The 27994-nt window shown below is 33.7% G+C and overlaps 1 protein-coding gene across 1 annotated transcript in view; it reads left to right on the top strand.

Annotated features, from left to right (window-relative positions):
- The window catches only part of LOC145664050 (uncharacterized), a 96556-nt gene that overhangs the window by 30735 nt on the left and 37827 nt on the right, over positions 1-27994 (top strand). The window contains exons 3-5 of the mRNA XM_081730375.1: positions 20483-20668; positions 22517-22687; positions 26313-26483. Of these exons, the coding sequence (XP_081586501.1) occupies positions 20483-20668; positions 22517-22687; positions 26313-26483 (528 nt within the window). The remainder of the gene's footprint in view (positions 1-20482; positions 20669-22516; positions 22688-26312; positions 26484-27994) is intronic.

Genomic DNA, 27994 nt, shown 5'->3' with positions numbered 1-27994 from the left:
TAAAATTATACACAGCCACTTGAAAAAATATACGGATACCAAAGGCGCCGATGAGTAGATAATAGTCGAGGGACTTAGTTAATCTTATAATTAACTCTAATGAGGGATTATATAAACAAGTTTACTTAGTTCAAATAATTGTACATATCCGTGTATCAAATAAAATACGGATAGATTATGTGGTATATGTAGTAGGTTATTTTTTTTTAACTAACTCAAATCTTTGCGCTGAGTTTTGAAACTATTAACAGTAGTTATACCTCCAAATCAATTAAAAATATGGATGAATCATTTGGGGGAGAACCCAACCCCCAATGAAAATTTTGTTGGTCTAACAGAGCGTGAGCTTCTAGGTTCCGGTATCACTGATTGATACGTAATACGACTTCGAAAGAAGGAATTGTTGATTTCATTATTCATTAAATGATTTTTGAAAATGCTAACTATTGGTAATTTATTTGTAAATATTAAAAATGCGAAATTCGATAACACTGTGACGAGCTGGAGGACTTATCCGCATCAACGTATTTCCGTTAGGCTGCAAAAATAACTAAGGTGATTTGTATAATATTTGTTAAAATTTATACATTGAGACACAAAGAGAAAGAGGGAAAATATAGTGTCAATAAACAACAATTTAAAAATGCACCGACTTAATGGATAGTATCAAATATAGAACCATTAACAGAATTAACTCTGTAACTGATTTTCTATATTCATTTTTCTTCCTTTATTTTCAGAATTACATCATCACTAAATTTATCCACTGGATATTATCTTTCATTTAGCAGCATCCAACTGCAGCTCAGTCTTATAAATGAAACATAATAAAAAGTACAAAGATCTCGGAGGAGAATGGAGCCCAAACTGCGGGATTAGAAAAGCACAACTCTAACCACTCATCTAAAGCGTTACTTCTTCTGGCTTGCCTGAAGAAAGAGCCTTTTCAGTTCGATCAAAACAGTTGCTTGTTAATAGTCAAATTAATTGACAAACAACAGGAATATATAATTGAGAACTTGGATTGTATTATACCATTCTATTCACTAAATTTTCAAAATTATAGATTTTTAAAAACAAAATACTAAACTCCTTTATTTTGAATCAAATACAGTGCGTCTATTATACTCGTACCAAATTTCACATATGTATGTCCCCACGTTAAGAAGGTTTGCATATCCAGACTCCTAACTATGAAAACATATATGATCACTCCAACCCAAATCATTTCACAGATTCAACCTGTTGTATATAAGTTATTAGGACGTAAAATCAGATATAATTTATACGAAAAAGACTTTTATACAATGCACGACTTGTAACGTCCAAATAACCATCACAAACTCACAGTTGTACCGACATAAACAAAAGCGAGTGTGGAGCAGAAAACCACTTTAGACAAAAGTCAAAAAAGGCGCTCTAAAGTCATGTGAAATGGTTAAGCGGTTTGAGTGAATAGTCTATTAATCAGAAGTTTATGTGTTCAAACCCTGTAAAAGGTATTCGTTCTTTTAAGGTGTGTTCCAATTTTCATCAGAGGACTGAGAACATTTCTTTGAATAAGTCTTTGGCAGCTACTTTTCTTTCAAATTTGATTAGAACGGAACATTATATGAATTGCAAATCTAAAATCCATAGCTGAAAGCAAAATATTAAGTATGTTCAATATTTCATTATTATCCTTTGATTTATAATGAAAAACTATTTATAAGCATTGGTGATTTTAGATTCTTCTTGGGGGATTGTCAATATATGAAGGACGGAAAATAGCTAAAACACTATTAGTCCACTTTGAGCATGATCGAAGAAAGGGCCGCGAAGGGGGAAATTTTTTTCTGTCGTCAGTGTCTCAAGTTTTCCCTCTGGTCACCCTGTGAAATCATCACTGTTTCAAAGGTTTTCTTAACAAATAGAATAGTACATTCATTTCTCGTTCCACCTTTTGAAATGGCAAAATTATAACTTAAAATGAATTATAATACGTAAAAAATAAACAATTATAGAAGTAATGAAGTAAATATTATCGTGTAAGTTATGGATTTCTAATCGGATTAAAACCCGAATATTCGTGGGGCTTACACTTTAAAGTAAATCCTCTCTCTATATAATCCTTACAGGAAAGGCATGTTTAACTCCAATTGCTTAATCAATATTTTTAATAATATATTTTATTGTAATATTTTATGTTACAATGTTGTATACACTTCATTTCCAAAAGCAAAATCTCGCAAATGTATGGTGGACTAGTGAATATTATCAAATAAATTATCATTTAGTTTACGTAAATGATCATGGCCTCATTTTAAACTTAATAATACAATAACAAACTTAAACTTAACAATAATAATAACAACAACAACAACAACAATAATAATAATAATAATAATAATAATAATAATAATAATAATAATAATAATAATAATAATAAAATCAGAGTCGTATCTTTATCAGAATTTCTGGCTTAGTCAATAAATGAATTCCATATGGTCTCTATTCGAAGTTCTATTTAATCGAATCCGATAGAAAAACAAAGATAAACTTTGAAAACAGGTAAAAGAAAAATCTTACTTTGATGGAACTCTAACTAACCTTTAAGAGTGATCTCCGTGCAAGCGGTTTAGACCACTTTTTTCTTTTCTTTAAGATATCTGATTCACCGAACGTATCTCAGTAGCTTGTCTCTATTTTCTACTCGGTATACACATTTTAGTTATTTCCAGTAACCTTGAACGACAGGGTCACGAACACAAGAACATTGAAGACAGTTAAAATTCCAAATTTTCTCCCAGCGTGAATCGAACCCGAGACCCCGTACACCAAAGGCACATGTGCTAGCCACTAGACCAGCAGGAGAGCAAATGAAAGGTATTTTGTAGTGTCTGAACTTTAAGCCTATTTCACCCTTATGTAATATGTCAATTGATCGTATGTTTATGTTCACCGTATTTGTTACTTTGAGGAATGATGTATGTTATTGATATAGGTTCTATTACATATTCGTCCATAAATACTATATAAATTATCAGAATTATTCATGATCTTTCATTGAAAGTCATTAGTACGTGCGCAGTAGAAACAAAAGAATCCAGTTTACTGATAGTAGTCAGAATGAAAACTTTTAACAGACAGTCAGAATGCCTCAATGGGAACCAGTGGTTAACAAGCAGGGGGCGCGCAGCTTCCTCCTGGGTACGCGTGAAGAGCGAGTAAGGGTGCGAAAGCTACTGGTAGAAATGAATTGTGAAATGAATAAAGCACCACTTATAATGACTCTTTAAAATTTAGCTTGACAATTTTATAATGACCATTTAAAAATAATACTGCACTAGGAGGATATGCAAAAGTCTTGCTGGAAAATAAATATAAATTCCTGAGATTATTATTATTATTAGCCTCCAACTTCTTGGTCGAGATGTGAAATATTCACCACCTTCTTCATACCGCTAAATCAATTTTTTCACTGTTTTCTCGTCACAACCCATATCCCTAGCTATCTGAATGACAGTTTGTCCCATTGTTACTCGACCTATAATTTCCCCTCGCAGAGTAACACATAGCTCTCTACAACCTTTAGGACGAGACATTTTGACAGCCTGTAGAAATTTGCATTGTGATTCTTATTAGAAATATCACTAAAGTGGATCTTTCTGTTTCTACTCTGCATCATCAGCATCATTATCATCAGAAGCATTTCGACATTATTAGCGGGTCACTTGCCGCAGCTTAGAAGCTGCCATGCTCCAAGATATTCTGTTAAATTCTTCATCTTCACATATGATTTTTCTGTTTTGATATAGCCCATAGCTTAATTCAGTTTCGATATAGCCTAATTCGTCCCGTCCCTGTCTTTCCTGCCGCCATACCGTCTAGCACGTCCCTCATAATAAGTTCATTCTTAACCAATATCCCAACCGGTTTATCTTCCCCTTCATAATATTATTTTTCCTACCATTTCTAACACCCTCACATTCGTTTTATTCTCGACCCGGCTAAATCTCTCAATTCTTCTCCACACCCATATTTCGAAAGCCTTCAATTGTTTTTCAACATTTTTGCCTAATGTTTCTGCCCTATACAATACAGTAAAACATAGTACACGCAGCATTTTATGAGTCTTTTTTCAGCTCTTTATGCACTGTCCCATAAAATAGTATTTTCTTCATTCTAAAGCCATCTTTCACCATTCCATCCTTGCTTTTATTTCACGTTTGCAGTCATATCATCACTAATAACACTACTCACAAGTAACACTTCCCACGTGTAACACTCCAATTTTGATAAAATTTGGCAGGTAGATAATACACATGAAATAAACGAATATGCGCTTTTTATTTTCTGCGGAAAAACGGTTTAAGGGGGCAAAAGTTCCCACCCAAAATTTTGAAAGTTGACTCTCGAAAAACAAAAACAAGTATCCCGAAGTGAACGAAATTATGCACAGATATTGTAGACGTAAAATGTGGGAATACGTGTTTCGTATTTTTCTGGGAAAAACGGTTTGGTGGGACACGGACCAGGGTTGTTTTGTTTAAAACAAAATGTTTAAAACAAATAATTAAAACTTGTTTCAGACAATTGATTTTTGTTAAAAACAAATTTTGTATACGTTTTAAACATTTTGTTTGAAACACGTGCATTTTAAAGACTGGTTTTAAACATATGTTTATTTTTATTTTATGTTATTTTTGTAAAAAAAAAAAATCTACCGGAGAAAGAAAATTGTCAAAAAGTGCTCCCCATTCAGAAGACTATTTTGTTTCCATGTAAATGTTTTGATTTCCCGTGGTCACAACAGGTCAATGTGGTGATCTACAATTTATTTTGTCTCTTTTCTCCCCTTATTTTAACGTATATTTTATTGTATAAATGCTTCTCAGTAAAATTGTTACAAAGTGTCGTAGTCAAAGGTTGGATTATTTGTAGAAATGATATTAAAAAATAAATAAAATAATTATCATGGAAACAAATTTGTGTTGTATTCAGAAAACAAAGAAAAGGATATTTGTTAAATTGCGGTTCAGAAATTAAAATATCGCAAGCATTCGTTGATACGGTACATATTGGTTCTCAATCTCCGTACAGCTTGGAATAGTTTAACATGAGTTTTACGGGAAGAAAAAAGGACAGGACATGATTTGGAGCAAATTTATTAGAGTAACTCAAACTCCATCACATAAGAAAACGACCATACGAGCTCGTTGCAAAAAATGTAAGAAAGAAATGGTTGGTTTAGTTTAAAGAATGAAGTATCATTATGAAAAATGCATTGCTATGAAAAAAACTGGAAACCCAAACAAATGGTAAAAGTGTTGATCCGAAAATTGTTTCTGATGATTCTAACGTCAATGATGTGGTTGACGTGCAACTGGGAACTTCAGGCAAGAATTAATTTTGTATCAACAAAATGTTTTTCATTATGAAAACTTTATTTTGTCCCTCTTCCCCACCCCAGTTCCAAATTTTCTTCAAAACTTTACACCTTGGCATAGCTTGTATGAAGGGACCAGACGAGAAAGCGAAAGGTATGGCAGTCGCCTGCGTAACTTATTACCTAGGTATTAAAGGGTGATACTTTATGTAATATTATTGCCGAACGTCAGTGTCTGGAACAATTTGATTTCAATTTGTCTGTCTGTATGCATGCACCACGCTACAAGGCACAATTTTCGGTTTTTTAACATTAAATTTTGAGGGTAAAAGCAAGGGACGTCGGCATTTGTTACATAGATTTTCACTGCGATTCTACGTAAAATTTCAAAATTACTGATTTGGATCCCACTTTAAACAAGAAAACCCTGTCTCATACAACCTTGCTGCTGATAAAAGACTGTAATCAATCAAACTAAACAAACTAATTTTATGCGTTTCGAACAAACTTGGGTTGCAGGATAAATTTGGCTCCAACTCAGTTTTTATAAAATATTTTTAAATATTGGGCGTTTAGAGCACAAGGGATCCAAGTCCATTTTCAGAAAGATCCACTTTTGTCCAGCAAACGTAGTATCTTTGTAGCCAAGGGTACGAAATAAATGAAACAAAAACCATGTGAAAGGGTGTGGACTAGAGTTTCATAGAACAACTACTAGACAAGGGCGTTGATGGTGGTGGTGGTGGGCTAATTTCCCCCCGCTCATAAATTTAAGATATTAACATTATATTGTGTACACTGCAGCGTAGAAATGATTAACAAGTCAAGTTCCGAATGTCATAGTCCATGATGCATAATTGCGTTAAATAAATGCAGGCCCTCTATCCTGAATTTAAGATTTTGAGGGCATTAATGCAAATTTGGAAACCTTTTGCTGAGTAAAGTCCAACATAAAAAATTTTAAGTCCTTACACCGAATAAATACGGATTTTGATCAGTTGTAATCCATTTCCATTAGCCATAAGGAGCTATACGCCTATATTGCTCTCTTGTATACGTTTTGGCCCAAGGATTTCAAAGGTGACTCTACTTACGAGCTTCGGGCCTGCTTAAAATTCTGGAAATTGAGCCTAAGCAACTTTCCAGTTTTAATTATCTGTATGTTCTCCGTATTTATTCGGTGTAAGGACCTCAAGATTTTCTGTTGGACTTTGGTTATCAAAAGATTTCTAAAAAACTGCCTTACTACCCCAAAATCTGAAATTCAGGGTGGGGATGGTGGCGGCTGCCCTCCCGTCCCACTGACGCCCCTATCTAGCGGCTGTCATATGAAACTATCCCACGTCCTTTCACGTGGTTTTAGTTACATTTTGTTTTGGACTCCTGACTGCGAAGATATTACGTTTTGAAATAGAATTCATTTGCTGAACAAAACTGAATTTTATTGAAAATCGATTTGGATCCATTGTGCTCTGAACGCCCCAAATATTACTTTTCTTCAATAAATTATTGACTCATAAAACAACCAATTACATAGGCTTGCAGAAAATATTCTAAAGTTAGCACAACATGAAGTGTGCTTCAAACATTACTTTTCGAAAATTTATTATTTTAAAATAATTTTATTGGCATCAGTGTTCTGAAATAATAATCAAATTTTGCAACGAAAATCTCACCAATCTCCACGAAACGCGAGTTTAGCCCGTAAAGGATAACTTTCAGAAATGAGAACTCCGAAATGACTTGCTTTGGGGCTAAATTAACCACACAACTGTATTTCTTGCAAAATTCTAGCCTTAAAACATGTAACATGACTCCCTTTGCATTTGAAATTTCGAACGTCAAGCAAAGATGTCCACCGTGATGCGTCATAACACCATTTGATGTGTCAGAGCACTTCCAAGTTTCATCATTCTCCCTCAACCCGTTCTCAATGCACAAGGATGGCAAGGACTTTTGTTTTGCCATGTATATTGATAGAATGTGTGAAATCTCCATAGTAGATAGATTTAAAATCTATCTTAAAAGCTTATTACAACCAAGAAAGTGCTTATGTATGAGAGTCACTGGCAAGAGAGTGTAATAAAAAGGGGTGATGATATGAAATAAGTTGAGAATTATTAATCTATACTGAAATAGTCTGTATCCACACAGTGTAGTCTTAACCAGTATAAAAATTTAATAAATGAAAAGATCAGTTGCAAGAGCAAAAAAGTCAATAAATACGTTATTACATGATTTTGAAATATGTTTAAAATCATGTTTTAAACTGTTCAAAATGTTTAAAACATGTTTTGTGTGTGTGCATTTTAAAACATGTTTAAAACATTTTGAACACCTTTTTCATGTTTTAAACAAATTATGTTCTTTTTAAAAAGATACTATTTTTTACAACCCTGACACGGACCCCTCCACACCTTTCATCATGAAATATCAAAAGTGCTAATAAGACTATGTCAGATGTGTCTAAAGAACATGAAGAATTACAATGAAAGTTTGTGTAAGGACAATACGCAAAAAAATAAACGAATATATTTTTTAAATTTCTGCGGAAAACCCGTTTTAGGGGCAAAAGCTCCCACCCAAAATTTTGAAATTTGACACCCCAAAGAAAAAAAGAAGTGGACCGAAATGATTGAAATTGTGCACAGATATAGAATATATGTTTCGTATTTTCCTGAAGAGAAAAAAACTGTTCGGTCGACCGAGGCGTTGAGTGGCAGAAGGAGTGGACCGAAGCGAACGAAATTGTGTGTAGATACTGTATATGTAAGTTAAGGCCTTCACAAGTGTCCCCATCAAATTTGGCAGATCAACAGTAAGCACAAACATAGCGTATTTTATAGTGCTTCAGGAGGCGCCTTTAACACTTACAATGTTTTCCCGCATAAACAAAAACGCATGTCGATTTATTTCCTGTTTGCTGTTGATGTGCCAAATTTGAAGCAAATCTGAAGCACTTGAAGAAAATTTGAAGCACTTGAGAAATACGAAAGGCCTTATTTTATATATACAATATCTTCACATAATTTCATTTTCTTCGATCCACTCCTTCCTGCGCTATTATCGTAATATTTACTTTTTTCAGAGGGGACCTTGGCCCCAACACTGTTTTTCCGCACGAATTAAAACACGTTTCGTTTATTGTTTTGCAAATTGTTCCTCACGAAGTTTCGTTGCAATTCTCCATATCCTTTAGGAACTTCTGACTTATACTTATTTGCACTTTTGATATTTCGTAATCAACGGTTTAGAAGGTCTGTGAGCAATCCAACTGTTTCTTCTTCAGGAAAAATACGAAACACATATTCCCTCATTTTACGACTGTACACAGTTTCATTCACTTTGGTTAACTTCTTCTTGCCTTTCTGTCATCAAATTTCAAAGTTTCGGGTGAAGGTTTTTGCCCCTAAAACCTATTTTCCCTAGAAAAAAAAAAACATTCGTTTATTTTTTGCGTGTTATCCCTACACAAAGTTTTGTTGCAGTTCTTCATGTCCTTTAAGCACTTCTAACTTACTGTTATTAGCACTTTTGATATTTCATGATCAAAGGTTTGGAGGGGTCCACCCAACCGTTTTTTCGAGGAAAATACGAAACACATGTTTCCTCATTTTACGTCTACAATATCTGTGCACAATTTCATTCACTTTGGTGCACTTGTTCTTGATTTTCGGTTGTAAACTTTCAAAATTTTGAGAGGGAGCTTTTGCCCTCTAAAACCTTTTCTCCGCAGAAAATAAAAAACAATATTCGTTTATTTTTTTGCGTAGTGTCCCTACACAAACTTTCGTTGGAATTCTTCATGTTCTTTCCACACAACTGTCATACTATTGTTAGCACGTTTTATATTTGTGATAAAAGGTTAGGATCCGTGCCGCACTTGACCGCTTTTTTTTTTTTCAGAAAAATACCAAACCCGCATTCCCTCATTTTACATCTACAATATCTGTGCACAATTTCGTTCACTTCGATCCACTTGTTTTTACCTCTAGGGTGTCAAATTCCAAATTTTTGGGTGTGGGGAAACTGTTTTTCCGCAGAAAATAAAAAGAACACACATGTTCGTTTATTTTATGTGTAGTATCTACTTGCCAAATTTTATCAAAAGAGGAGTGTTACACTTGGGAAGTGTTACTTGTTAGAGAAAGCTAGTCATCTGTTGTATTTTCTCCGCTCCTACTTCTATATTTGACACCTATCACTTCGTTCCAATTACCAAGGATTTTGTCTTTCTCACATTTATTTTCATCCTATATTCTTCACAAATTCTTCTCAAGTTTTCAACATCTTACTGATTTTCTTTTTATATTCTGCAACAACAGTCATATCATCCCCAAACCGTATACACCTAATCGTTTTACCTCCTAACGAAATTCCATATCCATTATGTAGACTCCTTTTCGCTATCCGTCTCCTTTAGCCTAACCGGCATAATCGTGGAACGTAAAACTTAAAGATTTCATTTCATTTTCCTTTTCGCTATCTTTTCTAGATAGATATTAAATAATGTCGGCGAAAGATATCCCTGTCGAACTCTACTTCGAATTGCACTCTTTGTCTACTGTGCATTTACCAATGAATTCCATGAAAAATCATGAATAATTCTGATACTTTATATAATATTTATGGACGAATAAGTGATAGAACCTATATTAATAACATACATCATTCCTCAAAGAAACAAATACGGTGAACATAAACATACGATCAATAGACATATTACATCAAGGTGAAATAAGCTTAAACTTCAGACACTACAAAATACTTTTCATTTGCTCTCCCTGCCGGTCTAGTGGCTAGCAAGTGTACATCTGGTGTAGGGGTTCCCGGGTTCGATTCCCGCTGGGAGAAAATTTGGAATTTTAACTGCCTTCAATGTTCTTGTGTTCGTGTCCCTGTCGTCCAAGGTTTACTGGAAATAACTGTAAAATGTGTATACCGAGTAGAAAATAGAGACAAGTTACTAAGACACGTTCGGTGAATCAAACTTAAAGAAAAGAAAAAAGTGGTCTATAGCACTTGCGCGTAGATCACTCTTACAAGTTAGTTAAAGTTCCATCAAAGTAAGATTTTTCTTTTACCTGTTTTTGAAGTTTCTCTTTGTATTTCTATCGGATTCGATTAAATAGAACTTTGAATAGAGACCATGTGGAATTCATTTATTGACTAAACCAGAAATTCTGATAAGGATATGACTATGATTTTATTATTATTATTATTATTATTATTATTATTATTATTATTATTATTATTATTATTATTATTATTATTATTATTATTATTATTATTAATGCTTCTATGCCATTACATTTCGTTACATAAAGAAATGAAAAAATAAAATATTTATAGTTGAAAATGTCGAAGATAATATGACAAATATTATGAACAATTCTATAATAGAATTAAGCAATGGCTTATAATAAAATAAACTGCAATAAAGTGCAGGGCTGAAGTTAGCAAAAGTATTTGCCCTTATATGCTCAAATACAAGTTTCTTGAATAGATAGGGACTCTTCACCTTGAAATATACACCTTGAATTTGGTTATCGATAGAATTGGAAATATGTTAAGAACTTTACACCTTGCATAACGCAGCACAAGTTCGGCGTCCCATGGTTATACAGTAATATTGTCGTTACAAACTGACCAAACTAGCGATAAATCCAGGGAGTATCTCACTGGGCCAACTCCTGCTTCCCGATTTTTAAATATATAAATCAGCGTATCTAACGCCGGATTTTTGTTAAAAAATATGTTTTCTTTTGCATATACGGGAGGACAAGTAACGTCAACATTTCATTAGCAAATGTAGCAACTGATCATATTCAATAATGCCAAACGTAGCCTACTTTGCTTGCTAGAACCTATTTCTGGTGGAAGTTCCTACATCAAATCTTTTTAGATTTTTAAATACTTCGGAGGGTTTTACAGAATGCTTGTTATTATACTTTTACGTTTGTCCTATTTGATACGAAAAAAGTTTATTATGAAGAAAATGATCTGCGGAGCTCTTTCTAGAATGTCTGTTATTAGTTGTAGCTGTTGATTTGAGTTTAGCGTCCCGCTCAGGAGTGATGCTATATGAAACATGAACATACAGTTTAACCTGGCATCCGGACCACATGTTAGGAGTGTGCTATTTCGTTCTAGTGATAAGAAGCGTGCAGTCCTTGGTTGTCAAGTGGGACGATGCTGTTAACTGCATAGAAATTTTTATGCTCAGACATGGTAAAGTTCGTGCCGAAAAAAGAGCATGTGCGGGAAGTGTTACTTCATTACATCATTTTGAAGAAAAGTGCTCTTGAAAGTTTCCGAATTCTTCGGGAAACTTAAAATTAACATGCTCCATCTCAAGATACGTGTGAACGCTGGTTTAAACGCTTTAAGATGGAGATTTCAATGTTACAGACATCGAACGACCAAGCCAACCGAAAAAGTTTGAGAACCAAGAACTGCAAGCATTATTGGATCAAGATGCGTGTCAAACTCAGAAACAACTTGCCAAAAGATTGATCGTTGCTTAGCAAACAGTTTCCAATCGTTTAAAAGCAATGAGTAAGGTTTCGAAGGAAGGGAAATGGGTGATACATGAACTGACTGAGAAACAAATGAAATATCAAAAAGTCATTTATGAAGTCCTACTTCAACGTCACCAAAGAAAATCCTTTCTACATCGCATAGTGACTGGTGACCAAAAGTGACTTTATTTTGAAAATCCTTTACCCAAAAAGTGGTGAGTTCATCCAAGTCAACCATCAACATCGACTACAAGGCCAAATCGGTTTGAACAAAAGACAATGCTCAGTAGTGGTGGGATCAGGAGGGTGTACTGTACTTTGAGCTTCCTAAACACGGTGAAACCGTTAATAGTGGTCGCTACCGACAGCAAATCATCAAACTCAACCAGACTTTGATCGTCAAACGACCACAATGGGCAACATGACACGGTAAAATAATTTTGCATGATGACGCGTCATCACACACTTCAAAGCCTGTTAAAGACACGTTAAAGGACCTAGGCTGGGATATTAGCTCACCTGCCCTATTCACCAGACCTTGCCCCTTTCAGATTATTACTTGTTCCGGTCGATGGCACACGCACTTCCTGAGCAGTACTTCCGAACGTATGAAGAGGTGGAAAAGTGGGTCTCTGAATGGTTTGCTTCCAAGGACACCAAGTTCTTTTGGGACAGTATCCACAAATTGCCTGAAAGATGGACGCAATGTGGAGATAGCGATGAGCATTACTTTGAATAAACCCCTTTTGTTGTTTCTGTTGAACTTTTCATATTTTCTTTGATTACCAAATCCGCATTATTAACTGGTATACCTGGTATTTTAATTGATGATCCGTCTCCTTTAGCTTAAAGGACTTAATCGTGGAATGTTAAACTAATTTTTCATTAATGTTCATTTCATTTTAAATGTAATTCTAACAACACGATTCTCCCCTCTCTTCTCACTAAATTTATAATTGTCTTTCTCTCTTGATGTGTGTGCCTGTGTGTGTATGTGTCAAGACATTGCACTGAAAGATAACTAGAAGGTCTATAAGAGAAAACACGCTTGAGAATTACATAAAAGATAAGTTATATGATTTTAAGGAATTGTCAAAATTCAATCAAGCGAACCAGTAAAATTGGTCTTGTAGAATGTAAAGGATTGGGAAAGGGTGGATAATTCCTACAAGATCCTAATATCACATTCTCTAGTCATAAAATGGTCAAACCAAAAAAGCAATTTAACTGTTAAAAATGAATTTTGAACATAGCTAGCACGTAGATTGACTTGGACAGCTTTTATCATTCACTTTTAGGGGAGAGAAGGGGCTTAAATGTTTCACAAATAACATTTTCATAAACTTATTCTCTCGTGAAAAGAAGGGGGATTTTAACTAGCTGGTTGATAATTTTTAAAATGACGTGAACAATGAAAAAACGTGCTTTGAAAATCCAGACTAATGTAACTATGTCTAATTATTTTTACATATTTCTTTTTAAACCTTGGATTTAAAGTATTTTTAGTCAATATTTTTAAAGGAATTGTTGATTCTATTTCATAAGTTTTAGAATATATGTAACTACTTCTCCAAGCTTATATTAGGAACCTATAAGTACAATTTTTGGAAGCTAGAAATCTGAAATTTAATTATAAGTCACTATGCTTCAGCAAGAGATCAATTTTTGTACCCGTGCTGTGATTCTACTTTTGGCTTTTTAGATTAATTGCAACCCATCACGGATTTCAAATCAATCACCTCAGACTCTTATGAGCTCTAAGACTGATGAGTTGGATGATTAGGAGTTTAACGTAACGTGACCGAGACTATATGATAGGTCGGCCTACAGAATAACGTGGGATCCCGAACCAGATAAACTCACACTGGGAATAGAGCCCAGATTTTCCGCACCGAACGCTAGGACAGAGTGTACTTCCATTTTACCCATGTATCGTTGCAACAATTATTTGTAAGTTCATGATCAATTTGTCCTTGTCTTCTTTAGCCTAAACGTCGTAATCAAAAAAAAAAAAAAAAAAAAATGTTACATTAAAAGTTACATTACTTCTGCATCTGACACGAACTCTTCCACATATAATATAAGTTCCAGGACACATACTATCTTTCCACTCGATAATAACGCTAGCTTATTGATCATATTTTAATTAAATACTGGGGATGATTTATTTATTCAATATGCTTAAAGATATAATAGAGTGACGCGCATAACTCATATTTTTCTTTCCCCTCCTTTTTGTTTCCGCAGACAGACCAATATTCTATTTACATATTGTGTATCAGAAATTCAATTTAGAAGCAAAGTGCCTTCACTTCACAGGTTAAACAGAGACAAGACAATTCAAAATACGCTTCAGACAATATTGCTTTGCTTTCTTTGCCTATAGCGTTTAGGGATGACTCACTGAATAAATAGTTGCGTACTACTGAAGAAAATTTCATTGGGTCAACAGTCTCACACCCAAAAACAAACAAAAAGATCCACACTCGTCATATTATTTTGTTCAAAAATAGAAAAAATATAGTTACAATTATATTTATATTTGCAGGTAGTAACGTCCTTCTTTACAAAAATAAAATCAATAATACCCACAATGAATATGATTCAATAAATAAATCAACACATAATATTACTCTGGTCCTTAGCGCACGCCTTCACATTCATTCATTCTGTAGAGTATTTCGTTTGTGATTTACTTAGTGTCGGAAAAAATGCGTAGAATTACTTTCATTGGTTTCAATTACAACCATTGGAAATAAGTGGGATACCCTAAAGAAAGCATGTGCTACGTTTTATCTAATTCAAATCATGTTTACGTAGTTTCTACCAGGAAATGATTTTCTATACGTGAAAACCTGCTATACGGAGAGCATTTTATTGCCTTTACTCTCTTATTTTGATAGATTCTTGCAACATCAAGCAATGAAGTTATTTTCAAAGATTGGAAAAATTCATATACGAAGTTTAATTAAAATGAAGTAAGTTTTACGACAGTTATGGTGAAACAGACAGACAGATAGATGGACAGAAACACAAATTCCGGCTAAGTCAGCTGGCAGACAGTTGCTATTTCATTTCAATTACTTGTAATTTAGTTTTGTATATATGTTTCTTTTTATATTTTATTAATGAAAAGAAATCTAGAACACCCTTACTTTTGATCTGCCTAGGTAGAATCATATCTGCAGCCTTATATTATTAAAATTAAAAAAGAATAAGAAAAATTCTAACAGAATGACACCATATATAAAACTCTAATACTACAAGTAATGGCTGTCCCTTCGACGAAAAGAAAAATAATTCTACAAGTAATTGCTGTTCCTTGGACGAAAAGAAAAAGTGCACTTAACTAAGATTCGAACATGGAACAGTTGATGTTTCTAGGTTAGAATGTTACCAACTACACCACTACTCAGATACTCATTTTTTTTGCTATACACTTTAAACATTCAGCTTGTGATTTTTGTGTCTGTCGTCCTACCATATAATAATTTCTCTTCTTTCCCTGCTTGTCACATTGTTCGTGTTATTTATTGTGTAAATTGCATTTGGAAACGTAATATATTTTGTTGTTTTACCAGGATTCATAGGTTTAAAAGTTTTAAAGCTCAATTACATTGTTAAGCGAACTAATTTTCTCATATCTTTCATCGCTTCACGCGGCAAGAGATACTATCCCGCGAAACAACATGCATTCTTTTATGTGACAGCAGGGGCAGCATTAAAGGGGGAGAGGAGGAGGTAATTGCCCTCCAAGAATTTGAGGTTTACGTATACTTTAATAGATTGTCGACTAATATATTAGTACAAAACGTGAAAGTCTTACGTCAGTGGTGCTCTTGGCCCCCTTTCAAGCGAAGCCTGAAATGGCCGCCCTGTGCGACAGATAATACGACTTTGAGTTTGCGGTCAATATTTGGGCCTTACAGGTCTTGCAATGTATAAAGCTATTTTCCGAATAGGCCCTAAATCACATTCAATTTTACGTCCTAATAACTTAAATAAAACAGTATGAATCCTTGAAATGATTGTGGTTGTAGTGATCGTAAATGTTTTCATAGTTAGGAGTCTGGATATGCAAACCTGCTTAATCTGGGGATTTATTTCTACTTATGTGAAATATGGTATTCTAGAGATCCTTTAACACATAGGTCCCGGTGTCTTCAAAAGATTAAATAAATACGTAGTTTGAGGTGCTTCCTGTAAAACATATCCCGCGAAAAGAGTAAACCTGTCAAAAGGTAAGCCAAGTGAATTAAAGGACAGCATGTAAAGGTAAAATTACGTTATTTGGAAAGTACAGTTTTTTCTTACCTCATCTGCGGTTTGCCAAGTGTTTGTGACTTCATTTCACAAAAGAGCAAATAACATTTGGCCGACGTGCAAATAACATTTTATTTGATTTCAGTACTTTTCGTGGCGATCGCTTGGCTAACGTTTTAACAGGTTCATTGTTTTTGATGGGATATCACTTTATTTTTGCAAGCTTGTATCGGCATTTTGTTGATTTTCATGTTTATTTAAAGCCCTTTTCCAAACCGAAAGACAATGAACGTTTAAATCGTTTCTAGAGAAGCAAGATGATTTACCATTAATATCGTTTTTGAACACGCAGTACTTCAGTTGAGAATTAGGTCAGTGGTAGAGTGACCGGTTGTAATTCCAGGGGTTCCTCGTTCGATTTTCGGTCACACCCATCCTTTTTTAGTTTTTTCTGTACGAGTATAATAAACGTATTTGATTCAAAATAAAGGAGTTTTGTATTTTGTTTTTTTAAAAAATCTATAATGTTGATAATTTAGTGAAAATAATGATATAATGACATCCGAGTCGTCAATTACATATTCCTGTTATTTTATAATCAATTTGACTATTAACAAGCAATTGTTTTGAACGAACTGAAAAAAACTTTATTTAGACAAGCCAGAATAAGTAAAGCTTTAGATGAGTGGTTTGAGTTGTAGTTTTCTAATCTCGCAGTTCGGGTTCCATTCTCCTCCTCGCCTCGACCTTCACACTTTTTACTATGTTTCATTTACAAGGTTGAGCTCCAGTTGGATGCTGATAAATGAAAGATAATCTCTAGTGGAGAAATTCAGTGATGATATAATCACGAGAATAAAGGAAGAAAAATGGATGAAGGAAATGAGTTGCAAAGTTAATTCTGTCAATGGTTCTATATTTGATATTATCGGTTAATTTCGTGCATTTTTAAATTGTTTATTGACACTTTGTTCTCCCTCTTTCTCTTTTTGTTTCAATGTGTAAGTTTTTCCCAAAAAATATACAAATTAGGAACCCTTACTTATATTTGCAACCTAACGGGAAATACTTTATACGGATAAGTTCTTATGATAAAAAGACCGTGTGTTCATCTTAAACACAAACTAAATACAACTTTCTTACAAGGCTATCTATAATCTTTATTATAGATTAACTAGAAATGTTACAGTTTCGGAAGTATATCACTTCCTTCTTCAGACAACTACTCCAACTGAAATCATAAATAATATTACATCATTTGTTATCTCTACCAATCAGGAATCACTTTTAATTAAAAGTATATATATATGTATTAAGTCTGTTAAGAATTTAAAATGTCTCAACAATGGACCAATGGACACACACACACACACACACACACACATATATATATATATATATATATATATATATATATATATATATATATATATATATATATATATATATATATATATATATATATATATATATATATATATATATATATATATATATATATATATGTGTGTGTGTGTGTGTGTGTGTGGGTGGGTGTCCATTGGTCCATTGTTGAGACATTTTAAATTCTTAACAGACTTAATACATTGTTAACTAATCTTTATATTTCTTTTAACATATATTAACTAAAATAAATACTAATTAACTACCTAAATATTGATTTTTTGTCACAACAATGGACATATATTTCTAGTTAATTTATAATAAAGATTATAGATAGCCTTGTAGGAAAGTTGTATTTAGTTTGTGGATAAGTTCTCCAACTCGTTTGAGTGTTACTGAAATTTGGACTTTAATATTTACAACTGCATACCAATATTTAACATTTCAAAAATCATTTAACGAATAATCGTACAATTTCTTCTTTTGAAGCATTATTACGTATCAATCAGTGGCGCCGGAACCTAGGAGTTCACCCTCTGTTAGAACCCCAAAATGTTCATTGGGGGTTGGGTTCTTCCCCCTAAATGATTCATCCATATTTTTAATTGATTTGGAGGTAGAACTACTGTTAATAGCTTCAAAACCCAGCGCAAAGATTTGAGTTAGTTTTAAAAAAAAACCTACTACATATACCACATAATCTATCCGTATTTTATTTGATACGCAGATATGTACAATTATTTGAACTAAGTAAACTTGTTTATATAATCCCTCATTAGAGTTAATTATAAGATTAACTAAGTCTCTCGACTATTATCTACTCATCGGCGCCTTTGGTATCCGTATATTTTTCAAGTGGTTGTGTATAATTTTACGTGTGTATCATATAAACAAGAATTATTGCGAGTACAAGTATCCAAAGACTCCCTTTTGTCATTTCGTCAGCCAGCGTTTCGCTCCACTTCTGCACAAAAACACTTTACAATTTGTGCTTTTAACAGTTGGAGGCAACTTCACGCTGCTGTGCTAGCTACTACCAGGCGTAATTAATCTTCGAGCAGGCGTTAGTTGGGTTGCCTATCTCACGAATTTTATACCTCAAGAATTTATGTGGTCCACTGTAGGTTATAATTCTCGGAGAAGGACTATCTTTTGATGTAATATGAAAGAGAATAATCTAGCTATTGAGAGTAAAACAACAATTTTATTTCATACAATAAAACCACTTAATGATAGAACGTACAAGCCTCCGTCCTGCTGGAAGGCTCTTCCGAAAGGACTTCTGTACACCACCCCGTCTGCCGGCAGGACGTACTTCCTCAATGGAAAGAATGTGATTTTGTCCTTCCGGAAAGACGGAAACCTCCAGCAGTACGTATTTTAAAATATACAATAAACAATATAAGAGTAAATTTAGTGTTTGCCAGTTATCATCAAAATTCGCTCTACTTCACACATTATTACTGTTTGGTGGATCAAAAGAGGGAGTGTAAACGTACACACCATCACCTTTAGAAGACATCCCGCCATTACTGAACTAACAGTCGTACCAACATAATTCTTTTTTGCGCTAAAATTAGAGTTCATACTCTTTCCACCAGGAGAACTTTCTCTAATTTATAGATAAACATGGTAGGACTTTTAGGATGATACGTCCTGCCGGAAGGACTTTGTACGTTCTAAGGTTGTTACCACTCTTGCTTTTATAGGTAATATCTATCTTAGACTAAATTTTCGGACTAATATTGTAACTTCTAGGTCGCCCTCAACACTTCAAAATATCTTTCATTATCCAGATGACACCAAGGACTCGGTACAGTTCTTCAAGTTCGCCATCTTATAATAGCATGTATCTTGACTTCTTCACACAACCGTATCAGATTTCACAAGGATTCAGGGCTAAGATCCTGTGTCCACCAGTCAGATGTTCACGGAATTCAGCTGAAATAATACTTCGAGGTAGCTGGCAGATTAGTTAGTATTAGCATAGACTAGCTAAAAATATACGCACAGAATGATTAACTCAGTGATACATGGGGAGAGAATATTATTACCTCATCTGATTCAACATAATAGAGAGGAAGATGGTACTACTCGTCAGACACACTAGAGTAATCACATATACTTATTAGTTTACACAAGCCCTGACATGTAGAAATATAAAATGTAAAGTTCTGTTCAATAAACAACATGCACAAAATATGGAAAGAAGGAAAATATGATTTCAGAGTATTCAACAAGATATAGATAAGACCATTAGAATCGCGATGTTGAAACGACAATAAGAGTAGCACAATAGACAATAAAAGCAATGAAAACACATACTAACTTCACAATACAGCAGTTCATTAACATTCATTCATATATTTAGTAGAACGGACATCTCATCACATTACATTCTCGTAGAACACTTACATTAGTCACTATAATCATTTTACTATTCATCGAATCATTACCATAAATCGCATTATCGTTATCTACGTGAACATCATGCATATTATTCATTCATATTATAACTGGTACTGTCTCAACGGACAAACGTTATCTATCGCATATTCTTAGATATCATAAAATTCTCATGTAATTTATGTAACGTAGCTTTACTTACAACATTGGTATATGTATACTCAATCTAGATCTTACCATATGTAGAAATATGAATACATTTCTCAGTGGTTCACCTTAGTATGCACGACAATATGTAAAATTCATTCCTTCGTATAAAACACCTAAAGTAATATTTATTAAGGCAAACAAGCATCCTTAACAATCTATGTGTTTTCAACAAATAGTACTTTTATTTTTCGAAAGATAGAGGGACACACACACACACACACAAATGTCTTAACAAGTAAGTATGAGTGCATACCGTATTTGTCCACATAGTGTTTCGAAATGCTTTATAAATAAAGATATGAAGCCAAACACTTTACTATCATTATTTCAGGAATACAATTTCTACCACGCACGGATCTTGCATGTCCACCGAAATTAAAGACTAACTACTTTCGTAAACCGTGTATAACAAACGATGATTGTTCCTTTGGAAACTTGTGTTGTGGAGACGAAGGTGAAAGGGGGTGTGTTGTACCAATTTCATCAAACAGTGCGTCAGCGCTCAAGGCACGCAAAGGTACGCTAGATTGTTTTTGATTATAATTAGGTTTAACTTTATAACAAGCTTACTTCGAGGCAAAATATTGGAGTTTTGAGCAATATATTTTAAAAAAAAAAGGAATAGTTAACTTGAAGTTAATTTCTTCAATTTTATCCGAACAGCGAATTATAATAATAGTTGTAGAAGTTTCAATGAGGACTTCAAAATAATCAAGCTGTACAAATATTTACTAGAATACTCTATTAGACGTAATTGGGAAAGTCAAACTTATCAAATACTTATTTCTATAAATTTCATAGTCTTAAAAGAAAATACATATCATCAAATTCTTATATCTCCATAAATGCCATAGTTATAAAAAAAAGTGAAACAACACTTTTTTCGCCAAGCATTGTTTACCTAAAATGATTTTCATTCAGACTATCTGTAGTCATCAAATAAGCACAATTGTTTATTTCCAATAATGCTAAGCATTATTAGGAGGTTATTTCCATACTTGAAATTGTGTCTGATAATTTTAAAATAACATTAAATTTTGAAATAGTTCTTATTTGATAACATCAAAGTGTTTATTGACGTAGTTTCTTACTTGGAACCAATCAGTAATATTTTTCTTCTCATGTCATATGAGTTTCTAGTGAATAAAATTTTCACTACATCGTAGCTTTTCTCAGGTTCTCCCACTTGCTCCCAAATGTTCATTCCATTAAGTCCTCCACAATCGTTTACTTGCTTTAATCTTTCACCTCATTCACCGTGCGGGGAATTGATTTAATTGCATTAAATTTCATTTTTTGAAAATTTTGGTTTTTTTCTTCAAGTGTTCTTTAATTTTCTTTATCAGTAAATTATGATCGAAGTTTATATATTCTCTGGTTAGATCTTCCTATTGATCCATATAGATCTAGAGGTCTCGTGTGTAATGTATTTGGATGTATTACTGTATTCTATCTTTGTTGCCTTCTTTCGTAAGCTGAAAATAGATATTCACTACAGATTTTTGTTATGAAACCCCATTAACCTTGTATGCTTTGTATCTTTTACCTAGTTCGAAATTTTCAACTATGTTGTCATGAATAGTTTCGGATATTTGAGATATCATGATAACGAATTGTAGATAATTATGATCAAATTTATGAAAAGTTAAAACACTTTATAGTAATACTTCTAAAAGTATATATTGGAAAAACGTTTATATAAATATAACTTCTTTAAAGCGTAGAAAATTTCTAAGACATTAGAATCATAACATGAATTTGATATTTCAAGCTATTCCTATGATATGAAAAGCATATTTCCCATTTGCGAAGTGCATACATTATCTGTAAATTGTATTATTATATATGATAAACATTTTTGCTCTTACCTAATAAATTAAATTACAATTCTTAATATTTCGTGCAAAGCAGAGAATATCAAGTTTTCAAAAGTGTTGGTTTCGATCTGTAGCTGTTTGTTGATGAAACAAAGATATACTGATTGAATGTGCAACATTTCATTATAATATTGTGGTATGATAGACACGTAAAGTTAGTGATTTGAAACTACCTTTTTTGGTTGTTGTCAACCACGTTATGGGTGACGGAAGGGGAATAGTACTAGCTAACTTATTCCATTGTCAATATACTCTTTTCTACTTGCCGTTGTGTTGTTCTCTTATCACACAGTTTTTATTTTATATAATTATCTGTATTGACCCTCAAGGAAACAGATTTCAAAAGTTGATTACTTTTAATAAAAATAACTACTATGTATATTTAAGTATTATTGGCTTATCATTGAAATATCACATCATAAGGAACATCTAACTTCCATGCTAGTCATATATTACAAATAAACAAAATATTTCCTTTTGTATTTCAGAACCAGTAAACAACATTGATGAGCTTGTTTGTCCCCAAAACTCGAAGACTTCGTTATTCGATATGAAATGTGATAGCAAAGCTGACTGCGTTCTAGGATTCTTGTGTTGCGAATATCAAGGAGCGAGATACTGCGTGGAGGGAGTACCGATTAATAAAGTAATTAGTGAACGTAAGGATTTTTGATAGCCTCTCTAAAAGAAAAAAAGAACGAACTGATCTAACATAGTAATTTACTCCTAACATCATGAAAATCCTTAATTTTAACATGATTCTTTCACTTTCTATAGTTTATTAACTAAATTCATATATATATATATATATATATATATATATATATATATATATATATATATATATATATATATATATATTATTTCCATCAATTACAAATTGCTACTAAAATTGTATTTTAAATCGATATGTTAGTAATCTTGAAAATACATTTACTTGTATTATTTGAATCGTAGAACAGCCCATAAAAATAAATAAAAATCAGGTGGGTATATTTAAAGTTATAGTTTAAATATAATAAGTTGTAAATTAATATTATGTGTATTTATCCCTACTATCAAGTCAACATATATTGGAATAAATATTATAAATAAAATAATAACCTACAGAAATCTTAGAAATGACTCCGAAAGCTTATACAAAAGTTATTCTAGTTTAGAAATAAACAGTCATAAGGATGAAGGTTAACTTATAAATAAAGGTTCATAAGGTTGTCGCGGAAATCCGATGCAAACATATGTCGTCTGTTTGAGCGTGAAAATAAATGGAGATCACCAAAATTTAAGCTGCAATGAACCACAAGGAATGGGGCTAGGGAAAAGAAAGATTTGAATGTCGTCGAAATGAGAGAAATGCAGTAATGACGGTGAAACTGACTGGCTGCAAAAAAGATTAAAACGCAGATGTGTGAGGAAGAGGTCGTTGTGAATGAGTTCAACACACTAATGATAAACGACGATAGCACAAATACTGAGGACATTGAAAGTGATTTCAGCGATGATTCAGCGTTACTAAGAGAAACGACACTGTTCTCAGAGTGAAGTCCACCAGTTTCTGAGTATTACGAGAGCAGTAGTTTGTCATATTCTCCACCACCGCAAAAGAAAACGTGCACAAAATTCCCGGACAATTATTTGGCCGATGCATACAAGATCTGGACGAAGCAGCCCAGAGGCACAGTCTCCTCAGTTGTGTCCTAGATTAGCCATTGACCTATGGAAATCACTACTGTTATGGCACAAACACGCAAAATATAAAATAAGATAGTCTTGCAAAAATTTGAGACGATATTCATATCGGTTTGCAGATGCAGACATTCCTTACAAGTTTAGCTTAATAATAATTCTGTAAGTGAGCATTTTATCACACTGACACAACACCGTACAATTATTCACAACTATACAATACGCTTCTGGATGATGAACATTAAGAATGAACTTGATCCACAGAGCACTTCATCATTAAGGGTAGCAAGACGATCTTTGGTCTATAAGTTCAATCACCACAGCGATGCATTCATATATGATCATGCTAATGATTGAAATGGATGCCACACTGCTTCCACACATGTATGTTCTTGTTTCGGAGCTGAGTTGTTCCAGCGAGTATGGCTTCTGAATTTCCTAATGTGAAAGCATAAGCAAGTAGATCAGCAAATATGGGCAAATGTTATTTGTAAAGCTCTTTGAAGTAAGTATTGTGGGCCGATTAGTAGGGTAACGATCGTGTTTGCTTTTAGTTGACTCCTGAGCAGCAAACAATGATAATAATCTTTAAGACGCGACAGTTCCTGATATGTTGAGTTCTATAAGCTGATTCCTGCAAAATCAATAGACTTTATACAATCTGTTGACGAGTTCTTCTTTCTTCCATTCCAAAACTAGTTAAGTCCATCACCGGAACATTGATCTTATCATCCAGCACTAAAGTGTGACAACGCGGTACATTTCTCTGCTCACAGTTATTTCCACAAAACGATTTAAAATTTTAATCCCCTTTGCGTTCTTCAAATATAGCTATTCCAAAGGAAGGTATTCCAAATACTTTCCGGATATATTTTCGAAAGGGGATTTACAGAGGAATTTTACAGAGAGGCGTGTGAATAGCTTCCTTTTATCCATTGTGCTCACTACATTGAGTGAGTAGTGTTCTTTATTGTTTTTCTCCATTTTCCTTCGCTCGCGTGTGATTTTCACTCTTTTCATGTGTGTGTAATCAGTCTTTTTCATTGTCTTTCGTGTTACTTATGATTATTCCCAGTGACCGATTTGTTATTTTATCGTGCTATTTCTGATATATCAACTTTCCGATGAGGTGGCAGCACTGCATTACAGATGACAACCCTGTTTATGGTCTTTCATAGTCCTTGCTCTCGTTCTTATGGTTAGTAGGTTAATTTTGGTTTGCTTACTTTCACTTTTTGCAAGATATTCAGTTTCAACGCCACTACTGCCTTAATTTCATTTCGGCAATACATGTCCCGGATGTTTTTATTTTTACTATTATCTTCAAGTTCCTTAATTTTAGCTTTCAGAAAATCGCGTTTCTTTGTTCTAAAAGTTTTGGAAGTTTTCCGCCTGATATCTGCGAAATTTTGTGTAGTTATTTCATTCGGATTTTGTAGCCAGTGTAATTTTGCCTGTTTTCTCTTCTCTGCTAGTTTTATGCATTCCTGGTCGAACCATGGTTTGTTCGTATTTCCGCGTGTCCCAATTTTTCTTTTGCTGAAATTTTAATGCTATCTCTAATTTCAATCCAGGTATCCTCAACACTAGTGCACTCCGAATCTTCTAAAGCCGAGAATCTATTCGAAACTTCAATCTGATATTTCTCTCTTACCTGGCTCTCTTCTAATTTCTTTAAATTGAATCTCTCCGTTTTCGGACAATGAATATTACCTTTATTCAACGATAACCTCTCTCGTATTATCGCTGCTACCAGGTATGGTCGGTGTCGCAATCAGCCCCTCTAAACGACCGGACATCAATTATGCTAGATTGCCTTCTTCTATCTACTAAAACGTGATCAATTTGATTATGTGTTTTCCCGTCTGGTGATGTCCAAGTGTATTTATGAACGTCGCGATGTGGGAATTTTGTACTCTTCACGATTAGGTTTTTGGATGTTGCAAAATTTACGAGTCTAACACCGTTGTCATTACTTTCCTTATGCAGACTTTCGTTCCCTATAATCGTTTTGAAAATATCCTCTCGTCCTACCTTCGCATTGAAATCCCCTAATAGAATTTTCATATGGTATCGCAGGAGTTGGTCAAATATCCGTTCCACTTCTTCGTAAAAACTGTCTTTTATATCGTCATCCTTATCTTCAGTTGGGGCATGTACATTTAAAACAATAATATCACACCACCGTCCCTTAAGAGTAATAAAAGAAAATCTGTCAGTGACAAATTCAACCCGTTTAATTGCTGGTAATATACGTTTATGAACGAAAAACCCTGTTCCTAACTGGTGCTAGGACTAATATGTAAAATTAAAAGATTTTAATATGTTATGAATGCCAGATATAGACTCAACAAAATCACAAATGCGTGGAAATAAAACAATGAAATATAGAGATCTTAGAAATAATTACAAAAGCATATATGTAGACTTGTTCTTGTTTAGAAATCATAGTAATCATAAAGCTGAAGGTTAACTCAAATGTAAAAATAAAAGATTCTGAGATGTTATCAACGCAACTCAACAATACCACTTATGCGAAGGGTATATATTTTTAATATTTACATTTAAAGATATATATATATATATTTTAATTTTCAGCTATTGAACCGGCCGAACAGACGACTTGTCCAAAAGTTAAAAAGGATGAATTATTTGCGGGGCCGTGTAGAACAAAAGAAGACTGTAGCTTTGGTTATTTATGCTGTGAGATAGATGGTGAAAGAGTTTGTGCTCAAGGAATGCGTGAAAAAGATGCACAGAAAGAGAAAGGTACGTACAAATCTATACTTAAATGAATAACATTTCTAATCAATTCAGATCACTCTATTATCTTCCATTCTGTATTTGGACTTATGTCACAGACTTAAGGACAGAACGCTGATGAGTTCATTAAAAAAAAATACATTTTTAATTTTATATTTAATTTATTTTCTTCGAACGTTATTGAAGATTATATCTTTATTTGCAGGTTTCCAGATAATATAATAAAAGAAACAGTACAGAATTATCCTAATCACAATTCTACTATACCTGCATGCTATCTATGTCAAATCCTCTGCTAACCCTTCCATTTTGAAGCAAGAATTATTCTTTTTAATATTATATTACGGTATTTTTCTTCCCCTTTTATAACTTATACCAAAGTCCTGCAAAAAAGTAAAAAGCTGTAACTTTGTAACCATTTGTTGTATTTGTACAAAACTTCTAGTGGACTTGTAGGAAATTTTGTTTCCAAGCATTTCTTCAACGCCAAATCTCCAGCTGAGCACCATTTACGTCCAAACATTGCTGAAGTCTTTTCGGGAATCCAAGAATGGCATTTCGACGTTCATTGAAACGGCACACCACACATTTAACTTTGGAGAATCACGAACACGTGTCTCAAATTCGTGTAGATTCTCAATTCCCCAGATTCTACAATTGTGTCGGTTTACCTCACCAGACACATGAAACGTGGATTTATCTGAGAACAGTAACTTTGAAAGAAGTCCTGGATCACTGTTCAACCGTGCAAGCATCATTTCACAAAACTCACTTCTTATGTCACAGTCTTCTTCCGTCAATTCCTGTACAAGTTTCAACTTGTAAGGCTCTTTATTTTCTTACGAGCGATATTGTGTAGTGTTGTCATTGGCACTCGCAGCTCCAAGGATCTGCGTTTCAACGATTTCTTTGGACTTCGCAACACGCTTTCCTGCACGGACTGAATCACATCAACACGGGTTGTTGGCCTTCCGCTACGAGGCAAGTCCAAGTCACTTCCGGTAGCTAGGAACTTATCGTACCATCTCTTGATACTTGAACCTGCAGGTGGTTGTTTTTGATATTTTTATCGGAATTTTCTTCTCACCAAAACGCTAGATTTTAACTCACAAAACCACGCCACACACTGCGCTTTCTCTTAAGTAAACGCCATCTTTGTCACGTGATTTGCGGTTATGACGTCAACATTTACATCTGCTCATTATTGCCAACAAAAATTTTAACATTTCCACTAAACATTACAAACAAAATACAAAACTGTAAGTAGTACTTTCAAAGTTACAACTTTTTACTTTTTTGCAGGACTTTTGGAAGACTCTGTATATACCATCAGCGGCATAATAACATTTCTGAAACAAAATCCGAACCAGTTATTTTTAATCATTTTAACAGTTATAAATTTTAAGCTTGATGGAGTTTTAATCAACGAAACATGAATCAAATCAATAGAATATATCTATTTACCTGACCAAAACCTTTAGTAAGTAAATGATTATAGTTTTTCGAAACATATAAAA

This window comes from Thermobia domestica, chromosome 11 (assembly GCF_964235325.1).
Source record: "Thermobia domestica chromosome 11, izTheDome1.hap1.1, whole genome shotgun sequence".
Lineage (NCBI taxonomy): Eukaryota > Metazoa > Arthropoda > Insecta > Zygentoma > Lepismatidae > Thermobia > Thermobia domestica.
Note: the sequence above shows the minus strand (reverse complement) of the source record. Positions and strands in the feature narration are given on the sequence as shown.